The 16,488-nt window shown below is 68.4% G+C and overlaps 5 protein-coding genes across 5 annotated transcripts in view; 2 read left to right on the top strand and 3 right to left on the bottom strand.

Annotated features, from left to right (window-relative positions):
* CHLNCDRAFT_48854 (hypothetical protein) overlaps positions 1–1,633 on the bottom strand; it is a gene marked incomplete at both ends in the record, with an annotated part of 2,471 nt that extends 838 nt beyond the window's left edge. Inside the window, 3 exons of the mRNA XM_005847253.1 lie at positions 538–787; positions 1,001–1,138; positions 1,631–1,633. Coding sequence (XP_005847315.1) covers positions 538–787; positions 1,001–1,138; positions 1,631–1,633 — 391 coding nt within the window. The remainder of the gene's footprint in view (positions 1–537; positions 788–1,000; positions 1,139–1,630) is intronic.
* Positions 1,634–1,962: 329 nt separating this feature from the next.
* Positions 1,963–4,736, top strand: CHLNCDRAFT_134447 (hypothetical protein; the record flags this gene model as incomplete). Its single annotated transcript, XM_005847418.1, has 7 exons — positions 1,963–1,981; positions 2,146–2,605; positions 2,836–3,026; positions 3,187–3,458; positions 3,718–3,829; positions 4,040–4,194; positions 4,425–4,736. The coding sequence occupies 7 exons, from the start codon at positions 1,963–1,965 to the stop codon at positions 4,734–4,736; spliced, it is 1,521 nt and encodes a 506-aa protein (XP_005847480.1).
* Positions 4,737–5,225: 489 nt separating this feature from the next.
* Positions 5,226–5,651, bottom strand: CHLNCDRAFT_134446 (expressed protein; the record flags this gene model as incomplete). Its single annotated transcript, XM_005847252.1, has 3 exons — positions 5,226–5,324; positions 5,429–5,468; positions 5,623–5,651. 3 exons carry the CDS (start codon positions 5,649–5,651, stop codon positions 5,226–5,228), a joined length of 168 nt encoding a protein of 55 aa, XP_005847314.1.
* A 3,954-nt stretch (positions 5,652–9,605) lies between these two features.
* Positions 9,606–11,973, bottom strand: CHLNCDRAFT_134443 (hypothetical protein; the record flags this gene model as incomplete). Its single annotated transcript, XM_005847251.1, has 7 exons — positions 9,606–9,839; positions 10,032–10,082; positions 10,312–10,426; positions 10,663–10,785; positions 11,009–11,440; positions 11,632–11,814; positions 11,927–11,973. The coding sequence occupies 7 exons, from the start codon at positions 11,971–11,973 to the stop codon at positions 9,606–9,608; spliced, it is 1,185 nt and encodes a 394-aa protein (XP_005847313.1).
* Positions 11,974–14,478: 2,505 nt separating this feature from the next.
* On the top strand, positions 14,479–16,304 carry CHLNCDRAFT_134441 (expressed protein; the record flags this gene model as incomplete). Its single annotated transcript, XM_005847417.1, has 8 exons — positions 14,479–14,488; positions 14,630–14,682; positions 14,804–14,849; positions 15,023–15,221; positions 15,432–15,534; positions 15,686–15,772; positions 15,977–16,066; positions 16,257–16,304. The coding sequence occupies 8 exons, from the start codon at positions 14,479–14,481 to the stop codon at positions 16,302–16,304; spliced, it is 636 nt and encodes a 211-aa protein (XP_005847479.1).
* Positions 16,305–16,488: the final 184 nt, after the last annotated feature.

Raw genomic sequence — 16,488 nt, 5'->3', positions numbered from 1 at the left:
AGAAGGCGGGGCGCAGGGCGCAGGCGCGGGGCAAGGGAGCGGGGTCAGGGGGCGGCGGAGGGGTCTGAGAAGGGGCGGCAAGAGTTGAGACGAAGAGACGAAGCGAGAGGCGGTGTGTGTGGAAATGGGCTGGCCGGGCCGCTCGCCGCGGCGGGCCTCGGCGCGAAGCTGCAGCTGCTCCGCTGCTGCGGAACTTGGGGCTGCTCGCCGTGTGCTGCTTCCATGCCGTGCTGGCGACAAACCAGCCTGATGCAAGCAGCCGCTGCACCCTTGCAGGCTTGCTGCTTTCGCCCTGCCCAGTGCTCGCCCTCCATGCTGCAAATGTGCCATACTGAGCTGTGCTGCGGCAAATGTGCAAGTCGGCGCCGCTTGCCCCGCCAAAATGCATGACCCCCCGCTGCACTCCACGTCTGCCGTGCTGCTGCAGCCTACTGGCCGCCAGCCAACACCATGCTGCCCGCCAAAGCCGTGCCGTCTCTGCTCCTGCTGCCGCGCTGCGCACACATGCGCCTGCCGCTGCCCCGGGCTGCCCGCCACCTCGGCACCAGCAGCAGCACAGAGCAGAAGCAATGCAGCAGGCAGCAGCAGCAGCAGCACCAAGACTGCCACCAGCAGCAGGCCGGCCGCAGGCGCCCGCAGCAGCGCCAGCGCAGCCACGCACCAGCAGCTGCATCGCCTTCTCGCCGCGCACAGTCACGTGCGCCGAGATCTTCTCGTTACGGCGGATGGACCACTGGCGCACGGTGTAGCGCGCCTTGCCGAACACGGGCTGCTGGCCGGTCAGCTGCTCCAGCACGTGCAGGCAGGCAGGCAGGCGGGGCGGCGGCGGCAGATGAGTGGCGGTGCCAGAACGGCCGCCAGCGAAAGCATGCAACCGACACATGCGCGGCATGCACAGCGACAATGGCGGCAGCAGCAGGCCGCCGCCGTGTCTGCAGCTGCCTTAGGCAGCTCGGCCAGGCCAGGCAAGCGCATGCAAACGTGGCCGCTGCCACAGCACAGGCCGCCTGCTGCGGCGACAGGCGCTTATCTTAGCGGCCTTCTGCAGGCGATCTCCGCTCTCGCCGGTGCAGCAGTTCAGCACCAGCTTAGAGACGCGGATGTCCCGCATGGGGTTGCTGGCCTTCTTGTCAGCCACCTGTGAGGAGGAACAGCAGGAACGCAAGGCGGCGGCACGGCGGTCAGCGGTCGGCTCAACGGCGGCATGTCGAGATGGGACAGCAGCAAATGCACCCCTGCCAATTGAGCTTTGTGGCATTGTGGTTATTCCTTCAGCAGCTGCGCCCATCCATTCAGCAGCCTGCCAGGAAGCCTGCTTGCTGCACGCTGCACTTCGCCGCCGCCGCCCGCTCGCTGGCCCGCCCGCTGCTCCCGCTGGTGCTGGGCGCGCAGGCCGGGCGGCTGGCGGCGGGCCCGCATGAGCCAGCGCCTGGGCCACAGGGACTCGCTGCCTATGGCCAGAGCCTGCCAAAGAGCTGCGGCATGGTGTGCTGTTGCCGCTGCCGCCGCTCCCACGCTGTCAAGCCATCAGCATGGCCCAGGATGCACCAGCCCGGTCATGCTGGGGCCCGCAGAGACACCGCCCAGCTGGACTGCATCACCGGCATGCTGCTGCAGCGTCGGCTCTCACCATGCTGCAGTATGCTTCCTCCCCTATGCAGCTCCGTCCAGAGAGGGCGAGGGAGGCGAGAGGGGGCGTCTTCAGGCGACTGCCCGCTGCGACCCAGGATCCTGCATGAAGTCGGTGAACCCCAGGCCTCTCTTTTCCACTGCATGCACAAGATCATCGACTGATTGGCCCTCCTGAAGCGCCTCAGGTCCCGCACAGCGCCGCCCGGTCGCTCTTCTATTGCCTGCCCGGCTGCACCCTCCCGCCCCGACGCTCCAGCGCTTGTGGCGGCTGCACTGCATCAGCAACAGTCATCGACATGCTGGGGTTGGCGTACAGCTCGCCTCCCGCACATGTGGGCAGGGGCAGAGGGTGCCCACCTACAGTCGCAGGTGCGTGCACAGTGGGCCGCTGCAGGGATAGGACGCGATTGCGCCAGCCGTGGGCCGTGGCGGGCACCACCCCGCACCCTGCCACCCATGCGTCGCTGGCGCCTGCCGCTGCCGCCGCAGGTCGCCCCGCCGCCTCGCCTGCAGCCACCCGCACAATCCGGCCACGGGGCCAGCAGCGCGGCCGCCCACGGGCCCCGCCCACTGCCGCAGCCAGCTCGCTCGACGACGTCGCCGCCGCCGGCGCCGGCGGCGAGCGCGGCGGATCCGCCGACGGCGTGCAGCCTCCCGCCGACACGAGCAGCAGCAGCAGCAGCAGCAGCAGCAGCAGCAGCAGCAGCAGCAGCCCCGGCGAGGCGGACCCTCAGCTGGAGAGCGAGATGTTCGACTACGTGCAGCACTGCCAGGAGACGTACGGCAAGCCGGGCCTCATCGACTTCTCGGCGGGAACCAACGGCCTGCCCAAGGTCACGCTGCAGCACCCCGCAGGCGCCTCCTGCGAGCTCTACCTCCACGGCGGCACGGTCACCTCCTGGCGGCACGCAGACGGCCGCGAGATGCTGCACGTGCGGGACCAGAACAAGTTCGACGGGCAGGAGGCAATCAAGTGAGGGGACGGCCAGGGGCGGCCACCGCCGCCGCGCAGGCAGAGCGGCAGCGCCAGCTGGCTGGTGTGCATGCTGCCGCAGTCGTGGTGTGTGAGAATGGGTTGGGGCCGCGTGTGTGCGTCCAGCCTCAAACCCTGCGCAAGAGCACCCCAGCGACTGCCGCCCGCAGCCGCTCACGATGCCTGCCTATGCCCGCCCGTCTCCCTCCCTCCTCCCCCGCCTGGCGCAGCGGCGGCATCCAGATTGCGTGGCCGCAGTTTGGGGTGGGACCGCTCAAGACCCACGGCTTCCTGCAGAACATGCACTGGTCTGTGATCGACACGGCGTGGCGGGAGCCGGAGGGGGAGCAGCTGGAGGATGCGGTTGACTACCAGACGATTGCAGACTGGCGGCCCACCATCAGCCTCTACGCAGACACAGGTGGGACCCGCGGCGGTGGGGAGGCAGTCGCCGGCTTGCGTGCACGGTGCCGTGCGGTGTTTAGCTCTGCACGCGCGTCGCGGCGCCATGCGACTGCTCCCTGCGCCGTGCCGGCCGCCTGACGCCCAGCCGCCGGCCCCACCTGTCTCCCCGCCTGCAGATGAGCAGTGGACGGAGGCGTGGCCTCACAAGTTTGAGGCTCTGTACAGCATCACCCTGATGCAGCCAGACCCGCCTGAGAAGTCGGATGTGGAAATCCTGCGGGAGGCAGCCGAGCACTACCAGCCCTGGAAGCGGCGGCAGCAGCAGCAAGGCGGCGCCGCGCAGCCGGCGGCGGCGGCCGCGCCCGACGCGCGGCAGCGGCGGCAGGAGCCGGCGGCGGACGAGGAGCGGGCGCCGCTGACGCCCAGCGTGCTGCGCTGCCTGCTTCAGGTGTGGGGGTTGCGGGGCACACGCTCTGAGTGGCTGCGCCGCTGAACACCGCCGTAACGCCTGCCCAGCCGCTGTCCCGCCCGCCGCGGCCATGCATCCAACGGCAGCCAGCCAGCCCCCGCCGCATGCTTCCCTCCTTTGCCTTTTGCTGTTCTGCGAGCCGCCCCCTGCCACCCCATCCCATCACATACACTCAAAAACCTCTCAGCCCTGAACTCTCACCTCCTCCCTGCCCTGCCTGCCTGCCTGCCCCCTGCAGGTGCACAACTGCGATGACTCCCCCTTCACCTTCACCACCGGCCTGCGCACACACTTTGCCACGCGCGACATCCCCACCTACTCCAACTACGTGAAGACGCTGGGGCTGCGAGGTGAGGGGGCAGGCCGCCGCGCCTGGCGGCGGTGGGGACCAGCTATGTGGCAGCAGGCGGCGTGCACGGCAACCGGTGGGGCGGCGAGCCCTTGTGCCGCTGCAGCACCGCCGGCCCTGGCACATCGAAGCCCTGCCCAGCACTGCAAGCCGGCCTGGTGCCTGTACCGCTCCATGTTGCTTGTACTGCATGTACCGCCATGTACCGCAGGCAAGTACATCCTGGACTACGGCCGCAACCCGCTCAAGCCGCGGCTGGGCGTGGAGGACGCCCACAACGTGACCTTTGGCAGCATGGCGCCGCTCAACCGCCTGTACGTCGACTGCGAGGCGCAGGGCGACGTGCTCTTCTGCCCCGGCGCCCCGGTGAGCACAGCTTGTGTGTGTGTGTGTGTGTGAGAGAGAGAGAGAGAGAGAAAGGAGCGGAGCTGGCGTGTCAGCAGGGGTGTCTTGCCGCTAGCCATGATGCCGTGATGCGGCCAAGCTGGGGCCAGCTGGTCCCGCCACTTGCCGTCCTCGTGCCGCCTCTCACTCCACCGCGCCCACCCACCGCACGCCCCGCGCCGCCCCTGCCTCCTTCTGCCCTCCCCCCGCAGGCCCACTTCCACATTGGCAACTCGCAGGGCTTCTCGGACATCGCCATTGTGCACCCCACGGGCGTGGCGCCGCGCGAGGCCCGCCGCTTTGTTTCCATCGCCTCGGCCCGCGCCGCGCGCAAGATCACGCTGCAGCCCGGCGGCACGTGGGTGGGAGAGATGGTGCTCACGGCGCACGACCGGTACTGGGAGCTGCCCGCCTGGGAGGTGGAGGACAGCAGCGGGGTGCCCATCCCGGAGCAGACGCCCGAGTCGCTGCAGCCGCGCCGCGGCGCGCTGTCGCTCACGGAGCAGCTGGCGCCAGACCTGTAGCCCAGCCGCGCCCGGCCGGCACCTGCCCCTGTACCTTCAAACCCCCCTCCCTCGTTTGCCCTTGCTCCCATCTCCCCTGTTGCTGCTCCCACATATGTGTTCTGCTGCCTGCTGTGTTCTCCACTGCTCCGTCCGTGTCTGCTGCCCACCAGAACCGGCGCTCTTCCGCGATACCCTGTCATGTAACTCGAGATAGGTGTTGTGGTGCACAGGGGTGCCAAGGGTCGGGAGTTACAGCACAGGACGAGAATGATGGAGCCAACCGACCCGCTCAACTTGCGAGCATCTGTGAAAGAGGGAGCAGGAAACAGAGGGGCGCTCACACAAAGGAGTGAGGAGCAGTGCTGTACGGTGCCACACGGGCCTCAAGCCCGCATCAGGCGACACGGCTGCTGCCGCAGGGTGCTGCTCTGCTGGTCAAGAGAGCTGCCACGACAGCTCAGCTGCTCAGCTGGCCAAGAGGTGCAAAGCGAGGGCTGCGCCGGCTCCCTAGGCGGCGGCCTCTGCAGGCACCTCCTTCTTGCCACCGAAGATCTTGGTGGCGCCCCAGATGCCCACGCCCCAGCAGCCCAGCACCAGGAACACAATCTGTGGGAGGCCAGGCACGACAGAAGGGTCAGCAGCGGGGCCAGCTTCGAGGCACGCAGCAGGGCAGGGGAGGTGGGCGGACCAGCAGGCGGCGCAGCACGCACGTGCTCCTCCTTCCACTTGGCGATCTCAGTGGGCTTCTCCCTGCAGCAAGGCATGCCACGCCATGGGCATCAAGCCCAGCCGATGGCCAGAAAGAGCATGCCAGGGCAAAGCCAAGAGCGACTGCCGCCCGCTGCCAGGAGCTGCAGACAATGGCGGAGGCAGCAGCTGCCGCTCACCAAGCGTTGTACTTCACCTCGCCGTGCGCATCTGCACAGCAGGCATTTCCAGAGCAGCACACACGACATTGGACAGCGTGAAAATGAGCGCAGAGTGTGCGGCACCTGGCCCCGCCGCCGAATGTGCGCTGGCGGCGACCCCACGCGCCTAGCGGCGATCACAGCACCACATCATGCAAGCCCAGCCCAACAGGGGCTGCCATAGCGAGGCAGCAGGCCGCCTGGGGACAGCAGGAGGCCCAGCAGCCGACCTGCTGCAAACCCTCGGGAGCCCGCCGGTGCCCTGCTGCTCCGGGTGACGCAACGAGACGCCAGGGGCGCCAGTCGGCGGAGCATGGCGTCGCCTGGAGTGGACACCAAAACTAACAGGCCCAGACGCCGACACCCTCGGCTGTGCAAGCAGGTTGAGCCGCAGTAGCACTGGCAGCCCCGATCGCAGCGAAAGAGTCTTGCCACTGGCTCCAGCAGAGCGTGACTGGGCAAGTGCACTCTGTTCTTCCTCTGCGGCGGCTGGGACGCCCATCGGTTGATGATATCGATTCGAAGGCATCGTCAAAAGCTCAATTGCACCCAACTAGGCCTCCAGCGCTGTCACCGACATGGTGGGGAGCTCGCACCGTGCTCTGCCGCTCTGATTGCCCAATCGCGTGCCTGCGAATGCATCGGGCCATGTCATTGACGCGGGGAGATGGGCAGCAGGCCATCACGACCTGCCTGCTCAAACCGCCAGCGGCGATGGCCGCCGGTTTTTGCAGGTGGCGGAGCTGCTGCAAGAAGCCATCCAGGAGTACACCGCCTCGCTGCAGAGCATAGCAGAGGCTTTGGAGGCCAAAGGCAGCCCTAGTGAGGCCGAGTTGCTGGATGTGAGCTGAGCCGCGCCGCCGCTGCCGCTCCTCTGCCTCTCCGCTCGCCTCCCTGCAACGGCGCCTGCCGCCTGCATCTTTTGTTGCACGCCTCACAGTTTGCCCCCCTGCTGCAGCTGAAATCCCAGCTGGAAAGCGCGTTGCGGGATGCAGAGGCCGCTCTGGAGGGGCTCCAGCCGGCAGCGCCGCAGGAGCCGCTGCCGGCACCAGCAGCCAGCAGGAGCCCAGCGACGGGCGGCAGCCACGGCAGCGCCCAGCCAGACGCAGCAGCCGGGGCGGCGCCCACGGCGCTGCCGCGCGCCGCGGCGCCCGACAGCAACAACGCGCGCATCCACCCGCGCAGCAAGTACGCTTTCGAGGCGCCTCACTTTGAGGCACTGGCGGCGCGCTACCCCTCCCTGCAGCCCTACCTGCTGCGCGGCGGCGGCGGCGGGGCACGCGCCGGCAGCGGGCCATGCGCCAGCGCCAGCCCCGAGGCAGGCGCCAGCGAGGCAGCCGACAGCAAGGCAGCTGCAGGGCCAGGCGGCGGCAGCAGCGCCGGCGGCGGCGGCCGGCCGTCGATCGACTTTTCCGACCCGGCTGCGTGCCGGGAGCTGACCCGCGTGCTGCTGCTGGCAGACTTTGGGGTGGAGTGGTGGGTGCCGCTGGGGCAGCTGGTGCCGCCGCTGACCAACCGAGCCAACTACATCCACTGGCTGGAGGACCTGCTGGCGCTGTCGGCGCCGTCAGGCGAGTGCACATAGAAAGCACGGCGGCGGCTGGGGGCGCCGCCGCGGCGCGCTGCGTCGGCCGGCGCCGCTGCCCGCTGTGGGACCCAGCGCATGCGTGGCGCTGTGCGGAAGGCCGGCTAAGAAGCTCTGCCCAGCTCCGGTGTGACCGTTTACAACAGCGCCGGCGCCCATCGCGCACACCCGGCGCCGGCCCCTCCGCCACGCGCCCCATTCGCGCCTGCTCCGCCCTGCTCGCCCCTGCAGGCCAGGTGGTGGGGCTGGACATCGGGTGCGGCGCCAACCTGGTGTACCCGCTGCTGGGTGCCTCGCTGTGCGGCTGGCGGTTTGTGGGAGCTGACGTGACCGACGTGGCGCTGTCGTGGGCGGCTCGCAACCTGGGAGCCAACCCACGGCTGGGCCCGCTGATCGAGCTGCGGCGTGTGGCCAGGCAGCCCGAGCAGCAGGCTCTCCTTGCTGAGGCTGGCGGCGACGGCGGCGCAGCAGAGCAGCAGGCAGCGGCGGCAGGCCTCGAGGGCACGCCGCCGGCGGTGGCGTCGGCGGCGCCCGCCCCGGTGGTGCGCCTGTCGCCCGCCGAGGCGGCCGGCGGCGGCATCGTCAGCGGCGCGGTGCGGCACGGCGAGCGGCTGGCCTTCTGCATGTGCAACCCTCCCTTCTTCGAGAGCATCGAGGCGGCCGGCCGCAACCCGGCCACCGCCTTTGGTGGCACCGCAGACGAAATGGTGTACCCAGGTGCGGCTGCCAGGGGGCGGCTACTTGCTGACAGCTTTGACCATACTGTCCTGAGCGCCCTGCCACCTGCACACTACACTGGGTCCCTCGCAGCCCCACCACCCACCCCCGCTCGCCCACCTGCACAAGCCACCCGGCACCCCGCCGCCGCCACTTGCCACCCGCCCACCCACCCTCCCGCCCGGCCCCTGCAGGCGGCGAGCTGGCGTTTGTGAGCGGCATGGTGCGCGACTCGCTGTCCCTGAGGGGCGCGGTGCACTGGTACACGACCATGGTGGGGAAGAAAGCGACGCTGCGGGCGGTACGCAGCCTGCTGTACCGCCACGGCGTCCGCGCCCTGCGCACAACTGAGTTCTTCCAGGCATGCGCGTGCCGCCGCCCACAGCATCCTCTTGGGCTGCTTGGCTGCTCTTTGCCGCACGATGCGCTGGCTGGTGCTTTGAGGGTGCAGGACGTTCGGGCGCCCGCCCTGCCCCTGCCTGGCGTGCCTGGCAGAGCCTGTGCCCTGGCAGCGGTGCCGACATGGCCCCGGAAGCATGTGGCCTGGCGCCTCAGTCCAAATCTAGTTTTGGACCATAAAAAGAAGGATTTCGCTGCCTGCCCCCGCCGCTGCAGGGCAAGACGTCTCGCTGGGCGCTGGCCTGGAGCTTCACGGCTGACGCGGCGGCAGCCACCCAGCCGCTGCCGCGCTTCCCAGGCGCAGGTGGCCAGGCCGCAGCTGCCGGGCAGCCGGGCCAGCAGAGCGGCGCACGCGCGCAGCAGCAGCAGGCGCAGGAGCACCAGCAGGCGCAGCGGCAGCAGCAGCCGGGGCTGGCGCGGCCGGTGGGGCGCAAGCTGAGCTGGCAGGTGCACGCGCCGCCCGGCGCCGGCGCCGCGATGCTGGAAGCCATGCAGGGCTGCCTGCAGCAGGCAGGGCTGCAGTGCGCGGTCGACGCGGCGGCCTACAGCATCCAGGCCAGCTACTCGCCCTCGACTCAGGAGCTGGCGGCAGCGGCGGAGGCAGAGGCAGAGGGCCAGCCGGGAAGCGGCGGCGCGCCGATGGCGGCGGTGCCGACGCTGCTGCCAGGCAGGGGCCCTGGAAGCTGGAGCTGCACCTCTTCATGCAGCACGCGGGCCTCTTCCTGCTGACCGCCGCCCTGCACAAGTCCGCCCCAGACGGCGCGCTGGCCTGGTTTGGGGCGCAGGCGCGCGCGCTGCACCAGGCGCTTGCAGCGCGGTGGAAGGTGCAGGCCTAGGCGTGGCGGCGCCTGCAGAAGGCTAGCTTGGCTAAGTGGCGCAGGCATGCCAACCGGCTGCCTTGACGCCTCATGTTGTGGTTGCCTTTCAGTCTTAAACGCAAGCTACGGCAAGCCTAGAGACAGGACGGTGGGAGCGTTGCAGCCGGCAACAGCCAAAGAGCAGGAAACGGTAGGCGATTGGTACAAGGGTTCATACCGAGCACCACGTCTCGCAGAAAAATCAAAGTAGGTTACAAGTCTAAGTCAGGAGGTAGTGGGGGCAGCCAGCTGCACGAACTGCGCTGCCCAGGGGGAGGGAGTGAGAGGCATGATAGCAGGGGTCTGACAGTAGTGCTGTGGTAGAGGCCGCCACGGCGCCCCCGCTCCACACAACCCGGCAGGGGCATCGCAGGGAGGGTGGGATCCGTGCGCTGCCGCGCACCCTCCGTTAGAGAGGCCGCTACGCGCACCAGCCGCGGTTGTCGGCGCGCAGGAAGAGGCGTCGGGCGTGGGACTCAAACACGTAGCAGCAGGCCAGCGGCAGCACCACGCCGTGCAGGAAGACGCGCAGGCCGCCCGCGGCCACGCACCGCCCGCCCTGCTCCTCGTAGAATTTGGAGCAGATGGCGGGCAGCAGGGTGATGTTGACGGCAAAGGCCAGCGGGCAGGCCAGCACTTGGAAGCGAAAGCGCATCTGCAGGGAGGAAGGGTGTGTGTGGAAGGCGGGTGGGTAGGGCAGCAGCAGCCAGGCACCAGGCTAATAACGCCTGGCTAACAAGGCCAGGTGGTGGATCAAGGGCTGCAGCCGGGCCAACGGCCAAGCGGGCCCAGGCAGCCAGCCAACTAGACAGCGTGTCCCAGCTAGCTGGCGCTCCCCGCTCCCCACCTGGAAGGCAAGCCCCATGACGGTCAGCCAGCCAAAGGACTGGAGGTAGAGCTGCACAGGCAGTAGCAGGAACATAGGTACAGCGTGTGAGCGTGGTGTGGCATGCACGACGTGCGGGACAGTCTGTCCACGCTCCACCCCAAGCACACAGCCGCCGCAAGACCAGCACAGCATGCTCGCGGCCTGCCCGCCCGCTGCCTGCCAGGCGTGCCTGCCTGCCAGGCCGCCTGCCGGCTGCGAGCCCACCCCCCGACACGCGGCAGGCGGCCCAGCCACTCACCGGGTGTCGGAAGGAGGCTCTGCCCAGGAGGTGGAGGTAGTTAGAGATGGCAGTCTGCCAGGCGGTGACGAGGCACCAGGTGAACAGCAGCACCAAGTCGCGGTTCCGGCCATACCTGCTCGCACGGGAACGCAGGGGAGGAGGCGTGAGGGCGGTGCACACCATGGATGGAGCGTTGTGGGGCAGCGGGGCAGGGCGGGGGGAGGGTACGGCAGCGCAGCGCAGCCGGCGAAACTCGTGTGGAAGGGGGAGGGACGGGCAGGCAGCCAATGCGGAGCTGCGTGCAGGCAGGCAGGCAGGCAGGCCTGGTCGCCGGCCCCGGCGTCGGGGGCCGCCCCCGCGGCCGCTCACCAGGCGCGGGTGCGCTTGGACAGCAGCATCGCCCCCGGCAGCAGGCTGACACAGCCCATCAGGCAGCGCAGGCCCATGCGCTCCCTGAGGCGGAAGGGCGTGCCCGGCAAGAACACCTCCAAGCTGCATTGAGGTGGGAGGCGGGCGGGCACGGGCAGGGCGCGGACGGAGGCGTCAGCTAGGCAGGCGAGACATGCGCAGGGCTGCACGCACCGCCCACCCGCCATTTACGTGTGCTTCCGCGCTGCACGCTGACGCCCGCGCCCGCAGCCCGCCCAGGCACCCCTTGGCCGCCAGGCAGCCCACGCAGATGCATGCCCAGGCCCAGCGCCAGCCCGGGGCTCACCAGTAGAAGCAGAAGCAGATGAGGTAAGCCCAGGCATCCACCCGCAGCATGTGGGCTGCGTGGTACGCCGAAAACTGCCGCTCCAGGCCGCAGCTGCCAAAGGCCAGCAGCGACAGCCAGCCGCCGGCCTGCGCGGGTGGGGGCTGCCACGTGGCCGCCCGCCGCGCGCCGCCTACGCCGCCGCCGCTGCCGCTCGACCCGCTGCCGTCGTCGCTGCTGCCAGAGGGGCCGTAGTCAAGGTCCCCAGTCCGCCACTCCTCCTCATCGCTGCTGTCCCACTCAGCACCGCCGTTGGGCACGTCGTCGTCGAGCAGGGGCGGGAACGGCGGCGGCGGCAGCAGCATCGATGCGACCAGCGCAGCCAGCTCCTGCAGCGGCCCGTGGTGCTCCACGGCCAGAGCGTGCGCCAGCAGCAGCGCGCCCTTCAGCGCCCTGCGGCGGCACGAGGTGAGAGGGCGCAGCGGCACGGTCTGTTTAGTTTTTGGTTGTTTTATCTGTTTGGGAGCATCCAGCACTTCCACCTCACATAATCCTGCGCTGAGCTTCGACTTGGCATAACAGCTGGCACACTGCCCGCCCCTGCACACGGGCGGCCAGTCACAGGTGTTGCACGTGGCACTCACGGGCTGGTGATGTCGGTGGCTGAGCGGAAGCCGACGATGAGGGCACCGAGGCAGGCGCTGCCTGCCGCCGCCGCCGCCGCCGAGCAGCTGCTGCTGCCGGCCTCGGGCACGACCAGCGGCAGGCACACGATGGCGCTGCAGCCCGACTCCGCCACGATGGCATTCACATCCTCCAGGTGGTGCCTGCATGGGGGTTCAAAAGCACATGGGTGGTCCAGGGCCGCTAGTTAGGTAGTGGCGGCGGCGGCGGCGGGATAGGTAGTGCGCGGCGGGCATACTTCGTCCCGTCGCGCACCTGGTGGGCCCTTCCAGGCGCAGCAATTTCGACCTCTTGTCCCTCATACAGCTTGCTGCCAGTGTGGGGCCCGCCACGAGCGAGGCGTGCGCTCCTTGCCGAATCAGGTTGCCGCTGCAGAGCTGCGCAGCCCCCCCCGGTGCACGACAGCGCAATGCCAAAGTATGGGGCGCTCGAGAGGTGCAAGGCAGCGAGCCTGGCGCCCAGCTCTTGATGCGCCCTCGCGTCGGTCGGCCGCTGCAGCACCTCTACTGCGGCCTCAGCCCCAGCAGAGGCCGCCAACTGCGTGCTGCTCACCATGGCGGGCCGATTGAAACGGCCTGAGCGCCGCCCTCATCGGCCCTTTGGGGACAGGCGCCAGCTCCCGCCACATGGCCATGTGCCATGCAGTGCCATTGGATGCTTGTTCGGGCCATTGTTTTGCCATCGATACCCCGCCAAGTGTGCAGGGCGCGCACAGTAATTAACAGTAAGTGGGCGGGCGGGCAGCGTGGGCAGCCGCAGAGAGGCGCAGGAGTCCGAGGGCACAAGGGGTCGCGCTTCATTTTCTGGTGGAGTCGGCAGTCAGGCTGGTGGCGGAGGGCGCCGACCGCTCGGTGGCCGCCTCCTTACCCTGCTCTGAATCGCCGTCGCCCGCCGCCGGGAAGGCACGCAGCACCCAGCCCCAGGCGGCGGTGCGCCAGCCGCAGTACGCGTCTGCCAGCCCCATGCGGTGCAGCAGGGTGGGCAGGCTGGTGAGCAGCTGCTGCAGCAGCTCCGGCAGCACGATGAGGCTGTAGTAGAGGTGGTCGTTGGTGGAGACGCTTGCATCATACAGGCCCCGCACCCGCGCCGCGCCAGACACCTCAATGAGCAGGATGGACGCCAGCACGGTGGCCACCTGCGGGTGCGCCACGTCAGCAGCACCAGGCAGGAGCGGCTGAGCAGGACCGCCAGCCACGGTCTTGCGGGGCAGCAGGGCAGCGCTGACTCTGCTGCGCAGGCAGGCCCCACAGGGTGCACATCCGGCTCACCAGAGCCACGGCGGTCCGCCCCTTGGCAGCCCGCCTCCCTCCTCCGATGGCCGCCAGGAGCGCCAGCAGGGCAAACAGGGTGAGCACCGCCAGGCATGCCAGCGTGCCCTGCAGCATGCAGGGTCCATGCGGCGTGCACGCACTGTTCAGGGGACGGTGCACGGATGCCGCTGGCTGAGGCATGCTGCCCCCTGGGCTCCCGCCTCCCTGCCCCTCTCCCCTGCTGCCCTCCTTACCCAGGCTGACCACTTGCGGAGCCGCAGGGCTTGGGACATGGAGGAAGGTGTGCGGACCCCATACATCAGAATCGCGGCAAGCACACCGATGCCCGGCCCAAACACCACCACGGGGATGCTCATGAGGCGGCAGGCTGCGGGCAGGATTCGTGGGTGCCTGCGGTGGAAGGCGATCCCCTGTGCTGCAGACGCGTTGCTAAACCTGCATCGGGTGTGGGTGTGGGTGGGTAGGTGGTGGGGTGGTGGTGGCATGGGCCGCATGGCAGCGCGGTTGGGCTGGTTCAGCCACCCGTGCGGGCCAGTGCGGCGACCCACCCGGCCAGCACCTGGCTCACCAGTTGGACAGGGTGGCTGCCTGGGCGCTGGTGCATGCCGACATGCCGGCGGTGATGAAGACTGTAGAGGCCGCATAGACGTTGATGTCGTGATTCACGAGGAAGATGGAGCGGAGGAGGAAGCCGATGAATTTGCCTACACCAGGTGCACCAGCGCTCAGCGAACAAACATGAGGGGCAGGAGGCAGGCGGCGGACAAGGCGGCGGCGCACCTCCGGCGCCCAGTGCGGCGGAGAGGTAGGGGGTGAAGCACCACAGGGCGAAGTAGGCGTAGCCTATCAGCGAGAGGACGCCGTAAACGGCGGTCATGGCGATTGCAGCAGCAAGGGAGGAGCTCACAGGGAGCGCGGGCAGCGCCATGGCGGCGGCGGCGGCGGCAAGTTGCAAGGAGAGGCCACAGGGTTTAGAAGCGGTGGGCGGGTGCTGCAGAGCATAACATGCATTAATAGATAGCCGGATCGCGGCTGCGTGCAGGCTTATCAAAGAGACGCCAAACGCTCCGCCAACCCCGAGCCGATTGGTAACGAGGTCGTTTGGGGATCGAAGCGGGCAAACCCACTTCAGTAAACTGTAAATTAGTCGCCCACAAGCTCCCTGCGCGAGGCCACAGGCAGGCAGCAGGGCGGTGCCGGCGCCAGCGGAAAACGCCATGCACGGCAGGCGCCAAGCCAACACACAGTGTTGGAACAATGGGGATGCAGTTGTGCTGCTGGTGCGCCCACCAATGACTCCAAGGGAATAAAGCACCCCACAATGACTCCTGGGGCAGCAACCGGCTGCAACCGGCGCTCATGTGGCGGCAAGGCGGTCACGCCGCGCCATCACCCAAGCGCCATCAACCAAATGCTGTTTGCCGGTTGTTCGCGTGCTCCAGCTTTCCCAAAGCCGCCTCACGTTTGTGCGTACTCTTCCGGTTGAAACATTCACTCCCCCACCTGTCTCCACTCGACACTAGAGGTATCGGCACCATGCCCGCAGGTGAGAAAAGGCTGCAACGCTCCAGAATTACACTGCGGCAGCTACATGGGTCGCTTGGGGGTGCGGAAACTAGCGCGAGACGCTCTCCACTCGCACCGGTCGGCCCATTGGGTGGCCGCTGCCCACCCCCGCCCGCTGCAGGCCTCGGGAAGACGGCGCTCCTGCTATGGGCGCTCCTTGCTACTGCGCAGGTGGTGCGGGGTCTGCGGTATCCCCTGCGTTGGTTGCCGCCGCCGCCTCCCGCGTACCAATGTGCGCCTGTTTCGGGGTTCCATTCTCCCTCCCCTCACTTGGTGGCTGCGCATCCCCATGCAGGCCAAGAAGCCTGCTCTGACCCAGGAGGAAGTCGATGCCATGGTCGGTGCGTGCACATTCAATCAGCCGACGCCCGATGGGCCAGCGCTGTGGTGCCGGAAACGGCAGTGCTGCGGCTCTGCCAATGTTTCCGCCCAGCCCCTCGCGGTGTTTTCCTCCTCAAGCAATCAGGTGGGGCCGGCTGAAACCCCCCTGTCACTCCCCATCCCCGCCCCGCAGGCCTGTGGAAGTGTACCGGAAGCACCGGCATCAACATCAACGCTGCCGACGCCGCCTTCAAGGCCGGCGTGGAGGCCGCCGGCGGCAACCCGGCCAAGTACGACTGGCAGGAGGTCAACAGCCAGGTTTTCACCACCGTGCCTCCCCTCACGCTGTCCACAGCGAGGCTCTACGTGGTGGGCGTGGACCCAGCCAGCGGGTGCGTGCCAGCGTAGCACAGCACAGCGCAGGCCAGCATGTCGTCCCGTTGCATGGTACAAAGCGGGGTACCACACTACTGGGATGATGCTGGGGTAACCGCTGTCAACCCAGCCCCTGCGCTGCCTGCCCTGCCTGCTTCCCAGCGCTCCCCAGCCGCTCGCACGCCTCGTCATATCACAGAGTCTGATGTGCAACGTGCTGCCTGCAGCCTGTTTTGGAGCTACCACACCCGCACCACTGAAGAGGGGGTCAGCATGGACCGCTCTGTGGGCAGGGCCGAGCGGGGCCCCAACGGCAAGATCCACATGACGGTGAGGCGTAGGAAGCGCAAAGGCAGAGTAGTGCGCGCGGCAGTGAGCCAGGCCTTAGGAGAAGGGCACTCTGCTGTTCCTTCGTCTCGACACCCCAAGCAGCGGTAACCACCACAACACATGTGATTGTGGGATCCGTGCCCGCCTGCAGTTCATCCGCTCAGACTCCCCCGCCACCTCTTTCCGGGAGCTGGGCAAGGATGGCATCTTGAAGATGCTCTACTATGGGGATGTGATGGTGAGCGTGGCACCAGCGCGAAGGCCGCCAGCTAGCCCACACCAAGCAGCAGCCAGGCGGCTGAACCTGCAGCCACAACAGGGACAGCAGCCCAGCTGCTGTGCTGTGCTGAGCTGCGTTGATTTGCGTGCCTGCATGATCATCACCCGCCTGCCAGCCTCTCTTGCTCACTGCTCCACTACCCCCGCTGCTCCTGCGCCGCAGCCTGAGGATGATCGCAAAGAGCACTCGCTGCTCCAGCAAGACGTGCGCTACTCGTCCTGGGAGAAGATCACTGATGAGAAGGAGGAGCAGGTATGAAGAGGCTCACGGCAAGGGCTCCAGTGGAGCCGATGCGTAGCATGGCCCAGCCTGAGGCGGCGGCCGGCAACCAGCGCAACGAGGACCACCAGCGTTGGAATGCGCAATGGCATGGGCCGGCTGCGGAGCAGCGGGTGCCTCATCCTGGGCATTTCCTTGCCACACCCACTGCTGCTGCCTGCAGGAGGAGCTGGAGACGATTGCCAGTCTGCTGCCCTTCAGCACCGAGTGATGGCCAGCATGAGCTGCTGCGGGCTGGCTGGCTCAAGGCAGGCAGCATAGACAGGCACACCACCGAGTAAAATATCGGGCAGGCAGCCATGCACGCACCTGAACTGGCACAACAGGCGGCTGGGCCTGGCCGCCTGTTGGCGGCATGTCAACGTGCAGACCGGTGAACACCCCTCAATTTCTGG

Source organism: Chlorella variabilis, assembly GCF_000147415.1.
Source record: "Chlorella variabilis unplaced genomic scaffold CHLNCscaffold_11, whole genome shotgun sequence".
Lineage (NCBI taxonomy): Eukaryota > Viridiplantae > Chlorophyta > Trebouxiophyceae > Chlorellales > Chlorellaceae > Chlorella > Chlorella variabilis.
Note: the sequence above shows the minus strand (reverse complement) of the source record. Positions and strands in the feature narration are given on the sequence as shown.